General features: G+C 56.1%; 1 protein-coding gene across 1 annotated transcript; it reads left to right on the plus strand.

Annotated features, from left to right (window-relative positions):
* The first annotated feature begins 209 nt into the window (after window positions 1–209).
* Window positions 210–15,959, plus strand: VSX2 (visual system homeobox 2). The gene is made up of 5 exons (XM_044231168.1): window positions 210–579; window positions 1,870–1,954; window positions 5,794–5,917; window positions 14,658–14,838; window positions 15,634–15,959. The coding sequence occupies exons 1-5, from the start codon at window positions 210–212 to the stop codon at window positions 15,957–15,959; spliced, it is 1,086 nt and encodes a 361-aa protein (XP_044087103.1).
* Window positions 15,960–17,899: the final 1,940 nt, after the last annotated feature.

Raw genomic sequence — 17,899 nt, forward strand, 5'->3', positions numbered from 1 at the left:
CCTAATGCTCCTGGCCCCGGTGATTGGCTGCTCAGCTCTGACCCCACTTGGGCTGCCGCCTGGTTGGATAAAAGGGGAATCTCCTTGGGGCTCCAGAGCATTAGACACCGGAGGGGGCACCTGGGACCAACTTCGTGAAGCGGGGAGCCCGGCGGGGGGGTGGGGGGAGCAAAAGACCTGCGGCCTCAGCCCCTCCAAAGAGCCGGGAGATGACGGGGAAAGCGGGGGAAGCGCTGAGCAAGCCCAAATCCGAGACAGTGGCCAAGAGTACCTCGGGGGGCGCCCCGGCCAGGTGCACGGGGTTCGGCATCCAGGAGATCCTGGGTTTGAACAAGGAGCCCCCCAACTCCCACCCGCGGGCTGCCCTCGACGGCCTGGCCCCCGGGCACTTGCTGGCGGCGCGCTCGGTGCTCAGTCCCGCAGGAGTGGGCGGCATGGGGCTACTGGGGCCCGGGGGGCTCCCCGGCTTCTACGCGCAGCCCACCTTCCTGGAAGTGCTGTCCGACCCGCAGAGCGTCCACTTGCAGCCGCTGGGAAGAGCGTCGGGGCCGTTGGACACCAGCCAGACGGCCAGCTCGGGTAGGTGAGGGCGAGGCTGCCCGGCCGCCCGACTGGGGGCGAGAGCCGGAAGCCCCACGCCGTCGGCTTTCGCTTGCACCGCAAGGCCTTCTCCCCGCGCAAAAGTTCACGCCAAGGCCGAGGGGTCGCAGCTCGAGCCTGGGGCCGGCGCGCCCGGGGCAGGCGCCGGGAGGATGCTCCGGGCTCCCGCCTGGTTTCGGCCCCAGCGTTTCCGGCCTCCGCGCAGTTCTCCGGTCCCCGCATAGGGCCCCGCTCTGCCGCGGCGCCCGGCGGGGGCCCCACCGGAAACCCAGCTTGGGGTGTCGGAGCCCGTGGCGCGGGCGGGGGGCCCCCAGCTCAGCTGCTCCCCTGCACCCCGGCCTCCCGGAGGACCCGCGGTCCGGGGACCGATTCTGTTCCGTGAACTGGTCGCCCAGGAAGCGGGTGTCCGCTTCGGCCCAGCCCTGGTATCCAAAGTTGCTGTTCCTTCCTCTTCTCTCCGTTCCACAAAGCCCATGTTGGTCAGCTGGGGTTTATTTTTCACCCCACGAGCTTGGACACCCTGGCCTCTGCGGCGGCAGGAGCGGCCACCATCCGATTCCACCTAAACGCCACAATCTAGCGGATGCCCGTGCCCGGCGGGGCCCCGGGACGACCCCACCGCGCACACCCCGGACTGCTTTCCCGGCCGCGCGTCCCCACCCGCTCGGCCTCCGGCTCGTGCTCGCGCTCGGCAGTTCCCCCCATTTTTCGTTATCTATGTATTTATTTATTTACTTTTATTTGGAGGGACAACGAAAAGTAACGCGTCGCAGCTTCTCCAGCCTCGAGCGGGGGCGCATTCCGCAGGCACTGAAAAAGGGGCTGTGCCTGGGGAGACCCCACGCTTCCCGGAGCCCGGCTCCCTGAGTCCCGGCTCCTCTCCCGGGGCCAACTTTCGGGGCCCGGGGCGCCGGAGCTGCAGGCGCGGGGCAGGGCGCAGCGCCCGGATCCCCGCCCGCCGGCCCTGCGAGCCCCTGAGGCTGCCTCGCTCCACCGCCGCCCCGGCCCCAAACGCGTTGGGGCCTTTGCCTCTCTTACAACGAAATCTGTGCAAAATCTCCGGATTGGGGAGCCGGCGTGGGTAGAGCCGGCCGGGGCTAAGCGATGGAGTCGACCTCTCGGAGGGCTCCCCCGGCGGGCAGAGCAGGTCCCGGCCGCTCCCGCAGTCCGCCCGGGGTGGGGCCCTCGCGGGCTTCGGGCTCCTGACGTGCCCGGGCGCTGCCGAGCGCGCCCCCCATTCTGCCGCATGTGCCTCCGCCCGCTTTTCAGATTCTGAAGATGTTTCCTCCAGCGACCGAAAAATGTCCAAATCGGCTTTAAACCAGACCAAGAAACGGAAGAAGCGGCGACACAGGTAAGGCCCCTGCGGCGCTTTCCGTCACCTCTTCGGTTCACCTACTCCCTGGCCAGAACCTGTTTGGGGGTGGGTCGTTCCAACCCTCTTCTCACCGACTCCTAAGTTAGAAGTCCAAGGCTGCGCCAGGGCCGGGGACACCGAACGTTGTTTGGGGATATCCGCCCGGGACCCTGGCGTCCAGCCACAACGGGTGAGGATGGTGTGTGGCCGCCGGGAAGGCGGCTCCCGCTGGGCTTTTTCCTTCTGCGGGAGAAAGGAAAGGCCAAAGCAAGGCCGAACCGGAGCCAGAAAGGGGCAGGCGGCCCCCAGATTCGATGGGGCAGAGTGGCTCCCACCTCCCGCCCAAGCTGGCCCCTCTGCCCGCTGTCCCCGGGCCCGCATCCGGCTCCCGGCATCCCTGTCCGCTCAGCCACACCCTTGGCCTTCTGCTCTCACCGGGTCAAACACCTTGAGCGTGACATATGCGCTCGGATGGGAATTTTTCGTTAGGCTTCTGCTCTTTTGTGACCCTGGAAGGGTCTCTTTCCCTCCGGGAGCCTCAGTTTCCTTGTCTGTAAAATGGGGAGGGAAGGTGTGTGGACTGGATGACCCCACCAGCATCTGCTGGAGTCCAGTGGGCTGCATGGGGGTAGCGGCTACGGAGAGAATTTTTTTTAAATGAATCTTCAAATAGGTACTACTGGTACAACTTTAAAATTAAGTAGGTGCTTAAAGGAATATCCTGAAAAGTAACACCCCACCCCGGACGCACATTCCCTTCGGCATTCCCGAGGCACCTGCTAGTTCTTTGTAGGAATTTCTGAGGGGGGTTTAAGGAAATAAAGAAGTGAGCGCCAAAAATCTGCCTGACTTTCTGCCAGTGCTGCTTCCAGACTCCTCCCCTGTGCTCGCCCTCCAGACCTGTTTCCCCAAATCTCTCCCTGCCCCCTAGTCCAGGTGGTGTGTCCACAAGGTTCCTGCTGGCTGGTGAGACATTTCTCCCCTAGGGAGCTCTCCTGGCCACCGCTCACCCCATCCTCTTCTCCCCAGTTTGTTCCCAGCCTCTTTGCACCCCTTCTCTGGGCACTTTTCTGCATTCCCCTCTTGCTTAGCTAGCTCTTGGAAACTCCACTATTGGCTCCCACCTTTTGAAATGGCTCTTCCTGTCCTCTAAGCCCCAGTAGGTTCGGGCTGGAATGAGGGTGAACTTTGACTTGGTTTCTCAGTGACCTCGTTTATTCGTTCCCTTCAGGCAACATTTTTGTTGTGTTTCGCTTTGTTTTATTTTCAACGGAAACATAGATCCTGGGTCATTTTTTTACATTCATTCATCCAACAAATATTTATTAGAGCATCTTTCTGCCCCCATCTCTCCCTGATCCCAGGGTGGGTAATCATGTCAGCTTCCCCCGAGCAAGGGCAGGGCGGGGGCCAGAGAGGGAGGATAGGTCAGAGCCACTGGGGCTGAACGGCTTCTGTACCCGTGCAGAAAAGGGGAAGAGGGGTTCACAAGGCAAGGAGAGTCCAGGAGAAAGTATTCCCTGGGTACAAGAACAGTTTTTTGCTCCAGGACGTCTCCTTGTGTGGGCTGTTGGACTGGCTGATCCACAGCCCCAGATCTCTGCGTAAGGCTCCTGACTCGGTCCTCCCCCAGACACTCTCCCCACTGAGGAGATGTTTGGGGGTTCCGGGTGAGACAGCGCAACCCACCACCTGCCCTCGGTTTCAGGCGGTTTCTGGTGTATGCAGAGCGCAGATTATTAGAGAGATCAGAATGGCTACTGATGGCTGGTGCAGCTTTTAATTAGTTTTTTAAAAATATTTTTTTCCTGAGCTTCTCTCCTTTGGGTGTTTCAGGTAAGAGCCTCTGGAGTCTAGTAATGAGAGATGGGCATCTCTTTTTCTCCCAGAAACACGCTGGGCTTAGTCAGGGTTGGAGAGGGGGAATAGGGATGGAGCAGCCGCCTTGGGAGTCTCTGGGATTCGGGTCTTCCCTGCACCGGGAAAGCTCAGCTTCTCTGCAGACGGGATGCGGCAGGCACCTGAAGAGTCCGGGATTCTGCATTAAGCCATTAAGCCCGGAGCAGGGTTTGGATCACATTTGTGGGATGCAGAAGCCTCCCTGGAGAGCACACCAGCATCAACACGCAGATTAGCTCTGAGGCAGGAATGAGGGAAAGTTTGGGGGATTCGAGGTTTGGTTTTTTGTTTTTGTTTTGTTTTGTTTTTTCAATGAGAGCTCTCCCAGGTGGAGGCAGACACTTGAATGATTCTAAATAACCTCTCGTCCCCTCCCTTCTTTGGCGTTGGCCAAGCCACAACACCTGTGTGCCTTGGTTTCCCTAGTTTTGAGAAGACTTAAAGACTTTGATTGTTTATTCTGACAATCTGTTCCGGGGCCTTTCAGTAAGTGGCAAGAGCAAAATAGAAACCAGCAGATCTTCAAAATTCTGAAGAATTCACTTCTGTGTACATAAACATTCCATTCCCCGCCTCCCAAGAGAATAGGAGAAACAATTTAGAATCAAACCAGTCATTTTCTATAAAGGGCAGAATCTTTCTTCCTCATACATCCCCTGCATCTTCCCTCAAGACATTAAAGCCAACAACAGCATAAGGACCCAATGCGGCTTCCACTGGGACCTTTTCCTGGTGTTTGGTGGGAGGGAGAATGAGAGCATCAGTGAAGGATTCTAACCCTCTCTGCTGGTCCCCAGCGTCAGATCCCAGAGGCTCAGGCAAAGAACGTACCATCTTTACAATCTGGGTTTGTGGAATCAGGACTACATTGCCTATTGACTTGATAAGGGTACAGGATAAAGGTCACCTAGAAGCTGGTGAAATTAAGGTCTGAATAGAGAAGAACTGGTGCCTGTCAGCAGGTGTGTATGATTTATGGGGAAAGGAGGTCTATGAAGCTCCTGATAATAGAAGTAAAATTTTGTGTTGGAGAATATTCATTTGGGTGTTGTCCTAGGGCAAAAGGATATAGCGTTTACCAGATTCTTAAAACAGGTTAGGACCCAAATAGGTCAATGTAGACTGCTCTGTGGGGAGTGGGGGCTGTGTAGGTAGGTTCTCTCACAGTGACCTGGATGGAACCTTCCTGAATGGGACGTCCCCCCCACCCCCACGAATGGCTGAGCCTGGGTGTTGGAAGGAGGTTGGAAGGTGCCTCCTTGTCTTATGAGCACCGGAAATGGAGGGGGGGATCCGCGGGCAAGTCTGAGGAGCTAGTAGTTCCGAGTTGTGGCAGAGGAAGGGGAGGTGAGGAGGAGAAAATGTTGGGATTCGTGAGGAGGTGGGAGATTCGGTTCTCAGCTGTTCAAACACTAGGGTTGTGGTTGCATTTGACCTTCCAGTGGGACTTTGAACGTGGGTGTCATTGAAAAGATCAACTACTGCCTTCGAGAGGAAACGGGAAAGCAGGTCCCAGAGGGCCTGAGGCATTTATTTATCTGGTGAGTCCCTCACTCTGTGCTTGGAAGGAAGAAGAAGGGCTTTCTACAGCTTTCTAAAATTTCTGTCTGAACATGCTTTCCCCCAAATCGCTTCCAGAAAGATTCCCTAGTATGAAGTGTCAGCAAAGCCTGAAAGAATGTCCTCCCAAGAAGGACAGTGTGGATCCTCAGACTTGAATAAAGGAGAACCCAGAGTGATAAGCTACGAGTGTGTGTGAACATTTGTGAGTGTGAGTGTGAGTGTGGTGTGTGTGGGGGTGTGAGTTTGTGTCTGATTGTGCTGGGCCAGCCCTGGGTTTGGGGGTCTGTCTAGGAGGCTAGGGGAGGGTCATTCTGTCCTCTCTGAAAGTCTCTCTTAGTTTCTGGGTCCTGAGTGTCTGGTTTTGCTCCCCTCAGGACAATCTTTACTTCCTACCAGCTTGAGGAGCTGGAGAAGGCATTCAATGAGGCCCACTACCCAGATGTCTATGCCCGGGAGATGCTGGCCATGAAAACGGAGCTTCCAGAAGACAGGATACAGGTACCAGAGCCCCAGGTCCTTCTCTCTCCTCACTCCCTGAGGTATTGTCAGCCCCAGTCTCCTGGATACCTGTGACCCCATCTCCAACCCCCTGCTTGTCCTTGTGAAGAACAGTTCGGTTAAGGTGATAGGTACTTGCTGAACAACTATCACGTGAGGTGAGCACTGTTGTTGAGGCAGGGAGGGGACATGAGACCTGGATAGTGCGGCTGGCCTGCTGTTCCAGACTGTGGCTTCCTGAGGAGCAGGTCAGGCAGACCGTGAAGGGGCCTGTGATGGGACATGGTGTTCTGGGGCGGGGTCATCATGGGTCCTCATGGATCCTCAAGGGGGGACTCTGTGGTGGCAGGTATCTCTTAAGTACAGCTATATGTCTGCTCCAAGGCCAGAGGTGGGTAGAAGGGGAAGGTGGCTTCTAGTCCTGACCCCATTCTGTTTCCCTTCCTTCCACTCCTCCAACCCATGAAGAAAAGGTCTCCCTTTCTGTCAACCCCACCACCTCCATCCACCTGAAACTCCCTCTCACAATCAGACAGCTGGCCTTGCCCTGAGCTCCTGCTTGGGTCTGGTCTGGGATGTGGCTGGGGACTCTTGCCTGCACGTGTGGCTGATTAAGCCCTTCTCCTCTCCTAGAGTTGTTTTTGAAGATTTTCTTTTTAAGTAATCTCTACAGTCATCATGGGGCTTGAACTTACAACCCCCAGATCGAGAGTCACATGTTCCTCTGAATCAATCAGGCACCCCTCTCCTAGAGACTTCTGCGAGATAACCGACCACTGGTCCAGACTGGGATGTTCTCAGCTGTGCTGGCCCCAGGGCTCCCTTTCATCAGCAGCAAGACCTTTCCAAGGCCAGAACGCCCCTCGCTAGGCAAGGGTGGATCTGCTTAATGGTTTCTCTGGGAGATGAAGTCTGATGATTTTCTAGGCAGTGCCTAGAACAGTGGGTAGGAGGAACATTTGCAGAAGATTTGGGTTTGTCTTAACTGGATCACACCCTTGAGTGAAAGCTGTTTTCATCAGTAGAATGGTCCAGAGCGGTTCATAGCTAAGGCTGGGAAAAGTGAGGGGGAGCAGGGATCCCGACTTCCTGAAACCCCTCCCAGTAAAGAAAAGCCCTTGGAGGTAGGATGTGTGTTGGGGGGAAAGGGAACCACATAAGTTATAGGTTGCTTTGTGTTCTCTCACTGGACAACCAGAGAACTGGAAATGAGACGTGAGCTACTTTTCCAGAAGAGTCTTCCTCTCCCCTGGAAATCTATTAGGAATTTCAGCCAGTGGTTTTAGACATTGACACTAACAATAAGCTCAGTTATTCATAAGCAGATTATCTGTTTGGTGCCTTATCCGTGGTGGCCTGGATCCATCAGCTCCCTACCCAACTGGGTTCCAGCGGGGTAAGCCTGGGGTGTTGATTCTGAATCCTGTGTTCATTCTGAATCAAGCCTGTGTGTCTGTGTGTCAGCCCTCGCCAATCCAGTCGATGTGTAATGGTAACCCCTACCTGGCCTGCGTTTGCACAAAGTTGGCTATTACAAGTGGCCAGGGTGGGGTGGAGGGCCGAGAACGTCTCCTGCTGGTAGGCCTCCCAGTGGCACTACTGACCAGTAGGAAGGAACAGCTGCTGCTTGCATTGGGCTGTCTGAAAATCTGTTCGGCCGTGGCCGTGGTGGCGGTGGGTGGGGCGCGTGGAGGATTCTGGGGAAGGCTCTCGCTCAGCTGTTACTGCATTGCCACAGACGCCCCAGTAGGCAGATGCCAGGCTTCTCTGAGTTGTCAGGGGGCGGTGGGCGGGCATCTGTTAGGTGGTGTCTGAAGCTACAGGGGCCAGCAAGGAGGAGCTAGGTTGTGGAGTCAGTTGATTGCCCTGGGACTGCGAGAATTCTAGATCTAGGAAAACAGAGCCGAGAATCTCTCAGAGTCTTCAAGCACCACAGAGATTTTTAGCTAAATGCTGCCTTCCAGAAGGTGTATGTGAGCTGTCACATAGCCTGGCCCAGGTGGCCCGGGCAAAGTCTCCACATGTTTCAGCAATGATCATAGTTATCATTTACGGAACAGTTTCCACGTGCTAGGCGTTCTGAAAACACAACACCCACGGGAGAGGAAGGAGGTACAGTGGTTAGGGACGCTGTTTCAAAGCCAGACACATCCTGGCTCCACCATTCCTGGGACTGAGTGAGTGGACAAGTGGACTTCACCCTGCAGAGCCCCTGATTCCTCACCTGTAAGATGGGGGTGACGGTGAGCCCCGCCTTGGGTGCAGATGCCATAAAGCCTCGTGTCATGTATCCTGAGTGATGCCCGCCAGGTGCCCCGGGCTCGCCCGACTTCAGTGCTGATCTCAGTTAGTTCTGGAGACGACCAAGGAAGCAGAAGGACAGCCCCTGGCCCAAGGCCACACAGCTAGGTGGTGGGGGACACGGGGGTCTAACTCAGGTCCGCCTCGAAAGCGCACACATTCACCACCCGCCTCTTGAATGTGAAGCCTGTGTTTTGACTTGAAGCTGGGGGAGCAGAGACGGTTGGAGGTCGGGGGGAACCTGTATCAAATCTTCATAAAGATATTTCCTGAGTTCCAGTCATTGTTCTAAAGGAAAAAACCTCACAAACTCACTCATAAAAAAAATATTTTTTGAGTGGGCAAATTCTTGTACCTAAGCTCATGGCCTGGATTCTCTGACTAGTGTTGTTCATGTTGGCCTCTTTTATTTTTTTTTTTTTTAAGATTTTTTCTTTATTTCTCTGACAGAGATCACAAGTAGGCAGAGAGGCAGGCAGAGAGAGAGGAGGAAGCAGGCTCCCTGAAGAGCAGAGAGCCCGATGCGGGGCTCGATCCCAGGACCCTGGGATCATGACCTGAGCCGAAGGCAGAGGCTTAACCCACTGAGCCACCCAGGCGCCCCTCACATTGGCCTCTTTTAAAGGGATGCAGGCCCAAGGATAGGGAACGAAGTTTGAAGGGATTCTATTCCAGATGTTAGAGGACATAGCATCACAGGGCATCTTTTGAAAAACCCATGTGGGGCCCCCCTGCCCAGCCATTCTGATCTAATTACTTTGGTGTAGAGTCCTTGACATCTGTGTATCTTTAAAACTCTCCAGTGATCGTGGACAGCTGGCATAAAAATCCTGTGTCAGAGACTCTGGAAAGGAGTTTCTGCGTTTCATATGTGTTCCTATGAGTGGAAGGATGTGGAGTTTGTTGAGGGGGGACAAGGTGGCATGAGGGACAAGATGACCTGTCAGGTGTGCAGGGAAGGATGCTGCCTGGGCTGCCAGGAAATGTGGGCAAAGCTGCCCCCTACTGGACGTCAGAGGCTGCAGCAAGGCCCGGCTTCTCTGAGCCTGAAGGGAGACGCTGAAATACGGTGTCAGGAATGCTGAGTGCATGTGGAGTGTTAAGTCATTAAATCACTGCTGCAATGAGCTCAAATTAATCAGCTTCCAGCTGGAGGAGAGGAAGAAAGCTGGGTGAATGTGATGGGACCCGCCACATGGCTGACAGAGCCAGGCCTGGTGGTAGGAGGCAAGCTCCGAAAGCAGGGCCTGGGGAGGTGAGCGACCAGAATGTACAAAGAGCATTCATCTTACAAGACGTCTTCTTGAGGCTGGCAATCCTGGGATGACCACAGAGGTTCTCCTGAGAGACCTTTGAGAGAAGGAGCCGGGGGTATGGTGTCCTGTGGAGATGCCAGGGTGGGAGCTTACAGGCCAGGAGCTGTGTGATGACAAGAGAGGCCATTCGTGGGCACAACTGTAGCTGTTCTACCCACACTGTGAGAGAAATTGCTGGTAGGGTTGCTGGCTCTGCTCCCAGTGTGCTCTGTAGCGAGAGAGCACCTGTTTGGCAAGTACCCCTCCCCAGGTCCTGTCTGTCCTTGGAGGCACAATCTCTTGGGACCCTCACTGCCAGCTGTGGAGCCTCCTGTCAGACCCGCTACGAACCGCCAGAGTCATTCTGAGTGCTTCTAGGGAGACACCTCTGAGGGGAAATGCAGGAACCCAGACCCTGGCTTCCCAAGCTGGAAGATCTCACCTGGGAGTGCCAGACCCGGTGATGCTTTCTGTCCCTTTTCAGCCCCTTCTCAGGCACTGGGAACCCTAAGGTGTAAGGCAGAGCTCTGGTCCTCCCTGTGGCCTTGACACAGGTTCTGCTCAGGAGTTCCAGGCCCGACTATCACGTGAGAGGGCAGTCTCCTCTAGAAAGTGGGCAGCCAGAAAAGGGAAAGCGTGAGAGACTGAGAGATCACCAAGACAGTGAGAGGCAGGGCAAGGATCTCCAGCCAAGGCCTTCCAGCTCCCGATCACAGCCAGTTTGCAGGGAGGCTTGGGCACTGCCTGGGTGTTCTCGTGCATTTGAGCCTCAAGGGCCTGGGATACATTAGAAATGTGCTCATAGCAGCAGGGGTCTCCGTTTGGCCCTCGGGATACCTAAAGGGGAAACAGAGGCTAGCTGTATTAAAATCATACAGCTTAAAGATTAGTTCTGTCCCTCTGCTCCTCTCCTGGAGTTATTATTATTTGTCAGTCCAGCCTTGCTAAAGAGCCTGCCGAGGAGGCCAGAGGGACAGGTAATGCTGTTGATTAACCTCCCCTTGGTTTTCTTTGCCTCCATCGAAATAATAGTAAGTAGCACTTTTTGAACCTTCTATGTGATAAGCGTGGGTTCTAGGACCATTCTAGGGAAGTTCTAGGGACTTTCTAGGACTTTCACTTATTGTATTAATCCTCAAAACAGCCCTGGAAAATAGACATTATTTTATGCTTGGGGAGACATACTGAGAGAAGGCAAGTAACTTGTCCAAGATCACACAGCAATTTTTTTCGCAGCTGGGAATCCAGTTCAAGACTGTCTGACTTCAGTGCTTCTTGTAACCATCAAGTTCTGTGCACATGCTGGTTGCTTCCAGGAAGAGAAGCGAAAGGCGGATATGAGGAGTGCTAGGGTTAATGCTAACCCCTTTTCCACTTCCCTCCAAGGCATCAAGCTACAGCTTCCGTGCCAACTGTCCTAAAAAGAAATTGTTTTGGCTGTCCAGGTCTCCTCCATAAATTGGAGCAGCATCTGGTCTTTGCAGAGAGCCAAGCATTCCAAGAGCCCATAACCGAGGGTCTGCATGACTCCTGGTTTGAACGACCAGCTGGCAGCAGCTCCCCTGGGAATGTCTGCGGGCAAAGTCTGATCTCCAGACCAGTTATTCATGTGCCCAAATTAGGAGACCCAGGAAAATGGTTCTGTTTATAGACCCCAGAGAGCATCCGAATCCCAAGTCTGCACCCCCGTTCTTTAGTGTTCCAGTAAAGATGTTTCCATGTGAGAGCTCTGCCCTCCCCGCACGCCTCCCCCCCCACACCGCCGCCCCAAGCACCAATGCTCATGGAATCCAGATGAAGCCAGGACAGCAGATCCTCCCAGGCATCCACACTGGGGTGGGTAGGGGATCTCTGCCTTTGTATACTCCACAGTCCTGTGTCCAGAATCCATTAATCCAAACCGTGCGGAAAACACAGTTCTTTCCTAAGTGAGTCATCAGAACTCACGAGTGGCCAAACCCAGACCTGACTGTATGGTCTTTATCCCTTTTAGTGGGAATATGCATGTTTTACCGCAAAAATCAAGATGAGTGAGCTTGGCTATGGTGGGCTGCAGCTGAGTGTCACGTAATGTGGTACACGCATCACCTCACCCTTCTAAAATCCCAACGTTGCGGAGTCTGGTCCCATGGGTTCCAGTTAAGGGGCTGAGGTTTTTCTATTTTACAATCCACTGTTTTCAAGCAGGAAGGTTATCTCCTGACCAGGAAGCAGATGTCTTACTTAGGTTCATAAAGAAAGCCTTCCCAACCCCCTGTGGTCACACTTGGTGCTGGGAATGCCATCCCCAAAAGCTTCACGCTTTTGTATTCTCTGAGAGGTGGATGAAACCAGAAGTCACAGTTTTTTGTGGATCAGTCCTTCAGATTTTTCCTCTATGGGAGAAGGCAGCTTGTGACAAGTGGGTATTAATAGAGGGCCACCACGTGCTACTTGGGAAGGAAGATGGGACAGGGCAGAGGTCTCAGACAAACCGCAGGCGCTGGGTTTGGAGAGCCTGAGGGACAGGCAGGTGGCGCTGGGGAGGGATCTAAACATAGCGCGGAGCCCGGCCCGGGCGATGGGCAAGTTAGCCCGGGCCCGCATCGTTCATCGTCTCTGCTCTGTAGTCCCCGAGGCGCAGCCATCTAGTGGCTTTCAAACTGCATAAACCCTTTCCTCGGCAGGGGTCCCCCGCGGCAGTCCGGGCCCGGACCAGGGAAAGGGCCCTGCACAATGGCTTCGCAGCTCTCCAGGTGGGCCTGAGCCGGAACGGCAGGTGCCAGACCCGGTGGTGGCAAAGGTGCAGTTCGCTGCAGGCGGCGCCACACCCAGGGTGGACCGAGCGGTGGTTTTCTGTGGGAGGTGGCGAGGCCCGGGGAGTCTTGGGGCGCGTCTCTCCCGTTTTTGTGGGTTCCTGGTTATTTACAAACGGAGACATTTCAAAACAGGGATACACACATTTCCGTCCATTCAAAGGCGTGCGTGGACCGCGCGGTCTTAACGCAGCGGGGAAGAGCGGGTCTGCGGCCGCGGAGCTCTTTGAGGGTCCTCGGGAGGCGAGGCGGGGCTGCCGGGGCGCCCCCTGCTGGAGGCGTCCGGCCGCGCTCAGTTGCACACTCGGGGTTGCCTGGAGCCGCTGGGGCTCTCACTGCGCCACATAGCGGCAGCGGCGGGAACGGCGGGGGCGCGCGGATCCGAACCCCCGCCCGGGCGTCCCCGCAGCAGAGGCAGCAAAGGGTTAAACTGTCAGCGGCGCGATGTTAAACAGGTGTCAAAGGCGCCCCATATATCTGCAGATTGAAATCAAATTCTTTGCCGTATAAAAAGATAAATTACCCAGGCGCTGCCGCGCGTCCCACTCATCACGCCAGCGCCAGACGGCAAGCAATTTTTTTTTTTAATGTGCTAACGACCTAATCAAGCAATCAAGTCGGAGAAGATTGCAGAGTGACCCGGGCAGCCATCTGCCGGCGAGCCCCGCATTCATTTCCCGCGCCCCCGCGCAGGGTGGGGGCCGGAGAGGGAGCTGCCGGGGGGAAGAGGGGGAAAAATCCTAAACAAATTAACACCCAATTTTCCCCGTCTAATTAGTTAAATGAGAAGTGTTTGGGGTCCCCCGGGGAGGGGGAGCGGCTCGCGGCGCGGCTCGCGCTGCCTCCCCAGCATTAATTAGTGCGGGTCAATGCCGCGGCTCCCGAGAGAGCAGCCGCTTTAATTTCCCGTGATATTTCAGTGCCTGAGGCCCATCGATTCAAACAGAAATTAACTTATTTTTCAATCAGCCCAGGGCTGCCCCTGGGGGTGACTCTTCTTTTGCCGCCTCCTGAATAGAGCTGGAGCAATTTTTCATCAAAAGCTGAAACCTCCGCCTCCGGGGGCGGGGGAGGGGCCCGGAGGGAAGGGGGCGGGAGACCCGTCCGAGGCGAGGGAATGGAAATCGCAGAGGAAACTAATAGATTTTCCCCGAACCCGCCTCTGTTCTCCCCCTCATCTCCCTACTTCCCGGGGCGCCTTGGGCGTCTTGCCATTCCGGAGGTCAGGGCCCGGAGGGGCTGCGAGCGGACGGGAGGGGGCCGCTGGTTGGGCCTGGGATCCTTCCAGAGCCCACCGGTTTCTCGAAGGCCTTTCACCTGCCTGGGGGACAGAGCAGCTGCCCCTGGCGCTGGCTCCTGTCAGCTGCCGGAAGTCTCAGGAAAGCTGCTTTGGAGACTGAGAAATCTCCCTTCCCCCAAGCATGGCAGAGACGGCTCCAAGCACGGGGCTGGAGCTCTGCGGACACCTCCAGGGTACCTCCGTGCCCTGCACCAGTCAGCTTTGGGGCCAGAGAAACATTCTCCAGGGTGTCCCCATGCAGGGGTGCAGAGCCCCCCACTGCACCCTCCTAGGTCCCCATGCCCCTTTCTCTGCACACCAGAAGAATTTTGTCTTCCTTGCCTGACTGAGGGATGGCTGCCCAGCTCCTCTGCATTATGATTCAGGGTTAAGTCCAGAACTGGGGAGCTGGTGCATGGAGGGCACTTAGAAAGGAGGACTTTGAAAGGAGGCTGACTTGGGCCTCCTGGGGGTGTCCCCCAGAGTTCCTGCTACCTGGATGCCATGCCCTTTGATGCCTGAGTCCACACCCGCCCGGCTTCAAGGCGGGTTCGGCCCCTGGAGTTCTGGTGGAGAGGGAGACCCGAACAAGATGCATGGCTAGTCCGGCCCCTGGAAGGAATGTGTCCCTCTGCAAGTCAAAACCGGGATTCTGTTTGTATGCTGGACCACTTTCAAGAGAGCTCCCCAGGTGGGGCTTCTCGGCAGCAAACCGAAGACCATGCTGGGAACTGCCCATCTCAAGAGCTTGACCCAGAGGCCTCTGCCCGTCATCCTAGAACTGCTTTGATTTAAAAAGGAAAAAGAAAGAAAGGACCCATTTCACCCATCACGTTCTTACAGGACTGAGTGACCTCCTTCTAGGCATTCTGAGCCTAGAGAATGCCGAGGGGGGTACCATGGAGTGGAGAAATTTAAACGAGGGCACCCTGCTGGAGAAACTAGCAGTCCTGGGGATGCAGCCCTAGCAATCAAAGGAGTGGGGACCTGCACAGGGTGCTGCCGGAGTAAGGGCCTGGCCTCAGTGCCCCTCAGAACACACCCCTAGCCCTGTTCATCCTCACTTGCAGGTCTGGTTCCAGAACCGCAGGGCCAAGTGGAGGAAACGGGAGAAGTGCTGGGGCCGGAGCAGCGTCATGGCGGAGTACGGCCTCTACGGGGCCATGGTGCGGCACTCTATCCCCCTGCCAGAGTCCATCCTCAAGTCCGCCAAGGACGGCATCATGGACTCCTGTGCCCCGTGGCTGCTGGGTAAGAGCCCGCACCCTCCTTGGGGCCCTGCCCCTGTGGTGAGGAGAGCGGGCTCCCTGGAGGAGGAGACAGAGCTCTGGAGCAGGGAGACCGGGCCACACCGGGCCACCTAGCAGGACAGACGCACTCCAGAACAGGCCTCCTAGATCCGCTCAGGAGGCTAAGCAGGGCAGGCGGGGCCCGGGGCTTGCTGTCTATGCCCTGCCCCCTGGGTTCTTTTGTACTATGAGAAGAGTGTGGCTGTTGGCCCAGGGTCTGTACCCTTCTCTTCACTTGGCCAGAGGTGGGCTTGTGATGAATGAAACAGCTTCTCTTAGGGGCTGGGGGGACCCCTCGGACCCTCTGGCCACCATTCTGTCTTTGCCCAAAGGACTTCTTCCCCCTGAAATCTCTCCATGTGCCATCTTTCCCCCACCTGCCCTCGGGGCCTATGTCTGGCAGCGGCACCAGCTTATCTTGGGTTTCTATGATCTAGAATCCCAGGAGGGAGGGATGGGGCGCTCGTGCTACGCTTGGGAAGGGGCAGAGCAGACAGTGGCCAGGTGCCCAGGGACCTGACTTGGAGAAGCCCTCGGCAGGCCTGGGGCCCAGCTGCTGGTCTGCAGCGCCGGCCCCAGGCCCTGGCCACCCTCCCGCTGCCCCAGCCCCGGCCCCTGGGACTCGCGTGACTGCGGTGTGTGAAGTAAGGCTTTCTGCTCGTCCTTAATTCTGGCCTCTCTCTATCTTTGCCGTTTTCAGTTCAAGATGGCTTTCCCAGGCGCTTTTCTAAACCCGAATACCAACAATTCTTTTTAGGGATGCACAAAAAGTCGCTGGAGGCAGCCGCGGAGTCGGGGAGGAAGCCCGAGGTGGAGCGCCAGGCCCCGCCCAGACTGGACAAGATGGAGCCGGAGGAGCGGGGCCCCGACCCTCCAGCGGCCATGTCCCAGGAGGAACTGAGAGAGAACAGCATTGCCGCGCTCCGAGCCAGAGCTCAGGAGCACAGCACCAAAGTGCTGGGGACTGTGACTGGGCCCGACAGCCTGGCCCGGAACACCGTGGAGCCCGAGGAGGAGGAGGCCATGGACGAAGACAGGCCCACGGAGAAGCTGAGTCCGCCGCAGCTGGAGGACATGGCTTAGATCAAGGGCTCGCAGATCCCGAGCCCCAGGACTCTGCTCTCCTCGGGGCCTGTGGTGTTGGGAGGTGTTCTCTGAAGCAGGGCTCGGGCCTGGCCTCTGCCACCCTCCTCCTGCCTCACGGGGGACCCCATGACCCCTGGGCTGATTTCAGGCACAACTCAGTTCTGGCCAAGGGTTTGGGCCGTGCTGAGATACCCCCTATCTAGTCTTGACCTCTCCGGCATCTTCCTTCTCATCCCAACATCCCTGCCTCAGAAGCCTTCTTGCTGCCCCAAAACCATCCCCTCAAGCCACTTTCACTCAACCCCTTGGTGACTCTCAGTGTCCAGATCCACCCCTCACTCTCTGTTCTCTTGCTTGAAAGAGGTCCCCCACCGCCGCTCCCCAGCCCTATACCCCCTGTGGATTCTGCTCTGCCCAGGCCCAAAGCCCGCTGCTGCCAACTCATTACCTGCCGCAACAGTACCAGGGACTGAGGACCTGCATTCTAGTACCAGTGCCCCGAGCTCCCCAGGCTTTGGCAAAACTGTGCTCCTCGGCCTGTTCCCTCCTGAGGGCCTGGGCCTCCACAGTGTGGATATTACCCCCCCAAAACACATACCCATAGGCCCAGGCTCAACCTCTGCCCCACCCCATCGATGGGGCCCAGATTCCAGGTTAAACTTGGAAGGTGTCCTCCTGAGCCCCTCAGCCCCCTCCATCTCATGTCCTCTGTAGTCACCCTTGTGAACCTCCCTGCCCTCTCCACCCACCCCACCCCGCCCCCGCCCCCGGCCTGCCCCACCGCTCTCCCCAGCACGAGGCCACAGACAGTAGTACCTGTAGAGTCCAGGGCCTGTGCCCTGCAGACAGCAGGCACCTGTCACAAATGCTGTGGTCAGGGCACTGTTGGGGAGGCCAGACTCTTACCCAGAGCCTTTGGGCCTGCGTTCTGAAGCATCCTGACCCTACCCCCCCATATACTGCCCACAACTCTGATTTGCTGTGCAGGACACCCTTCTAGAGCTTCTTGCTGTTCATTGGGGCGCATGCGTCCTGCCTGTCCAACCCGATCTAGCCATTAAATGAACACACAGGAAGCCACAAATCTTGGCTCGACTTGATCCAGGCCATCCCTGGGAGGTGAAGCCTGGAGTGGACCTGGGGTTATTACAGGCATCAAGGAGTGGCCACAAAAATGGTACGAGAAAGGGCTCAAAGGAGAGCAAGACAGGAGCCAGGATTAGACTCTTAACTAAGCAACAGGTACACGCACCTGCCAGGTGTGTGCTGTGGCGTCTGTCCGTAAAAATAGGACGGACACAGTGACCGTGGAGGAATAGGGGACTGGGGGCTTCTTCCTGTCTGCTGATGGGAGGAAATTCCACCTGGGATGTTCTCTCCGCAGCTGCCCTCTCCACCCCCCAGGCCAGGCCTATGTCACCCTCATGCCCTTGACATTTCCCTCTACCGCCCCACCCACCTTTGCAGGGAATACCTCGCAAGAGAAAGGCCTGAGACAGTGAGTTTGGATTTTAATTCCATATCAAAAGTTGATTTCTTCCTCATTCTGTTCATGGAACCCCCTTCTTCTCCATGTCTTTGTTCCCTATTGGTTTGAAGTGTTAGAGACTTTAGCCCCCGGTGTGTAAATACTGTACATAGAAGTGGGAAGAAAGAAACTTGATATTGCAGTGTTTGAACTATGGAAATGTAATAACTCTAGGTATTCTAAACCTGTGATTTCTGTGCCATTTTCTGTAAAGATACAAGTAAGAATAAAATTGATGTAAAAACATCAGGGGAGGGATCCAGGAATCCTCCGTGGGTGAGGACGGTGTATGGATGGGTAGCATAAAAAGTAAATCCATGAAAACATTTCTAAGTCAGAATTACCAGATTCCTCTTTTGAAATGACTCCAACTTTAAAGGCATAGGGGCCTGTCTTTCTCAGCTGAGCT

This window comes from Neovison vison, chromosome 13, assembly GCF_020171115.1.
Source record: "Neovison vison isolate M4711 chromosome 13, ASM_NN_V1, whole genome shotgun sequence".
NCBI classification, from domain to species: domain Eukaryota; kingdom Metazoa; phylum Chordata; class Mammalia; order Carnivora; family Mustelidae; genus Neogale; species Neogale vison.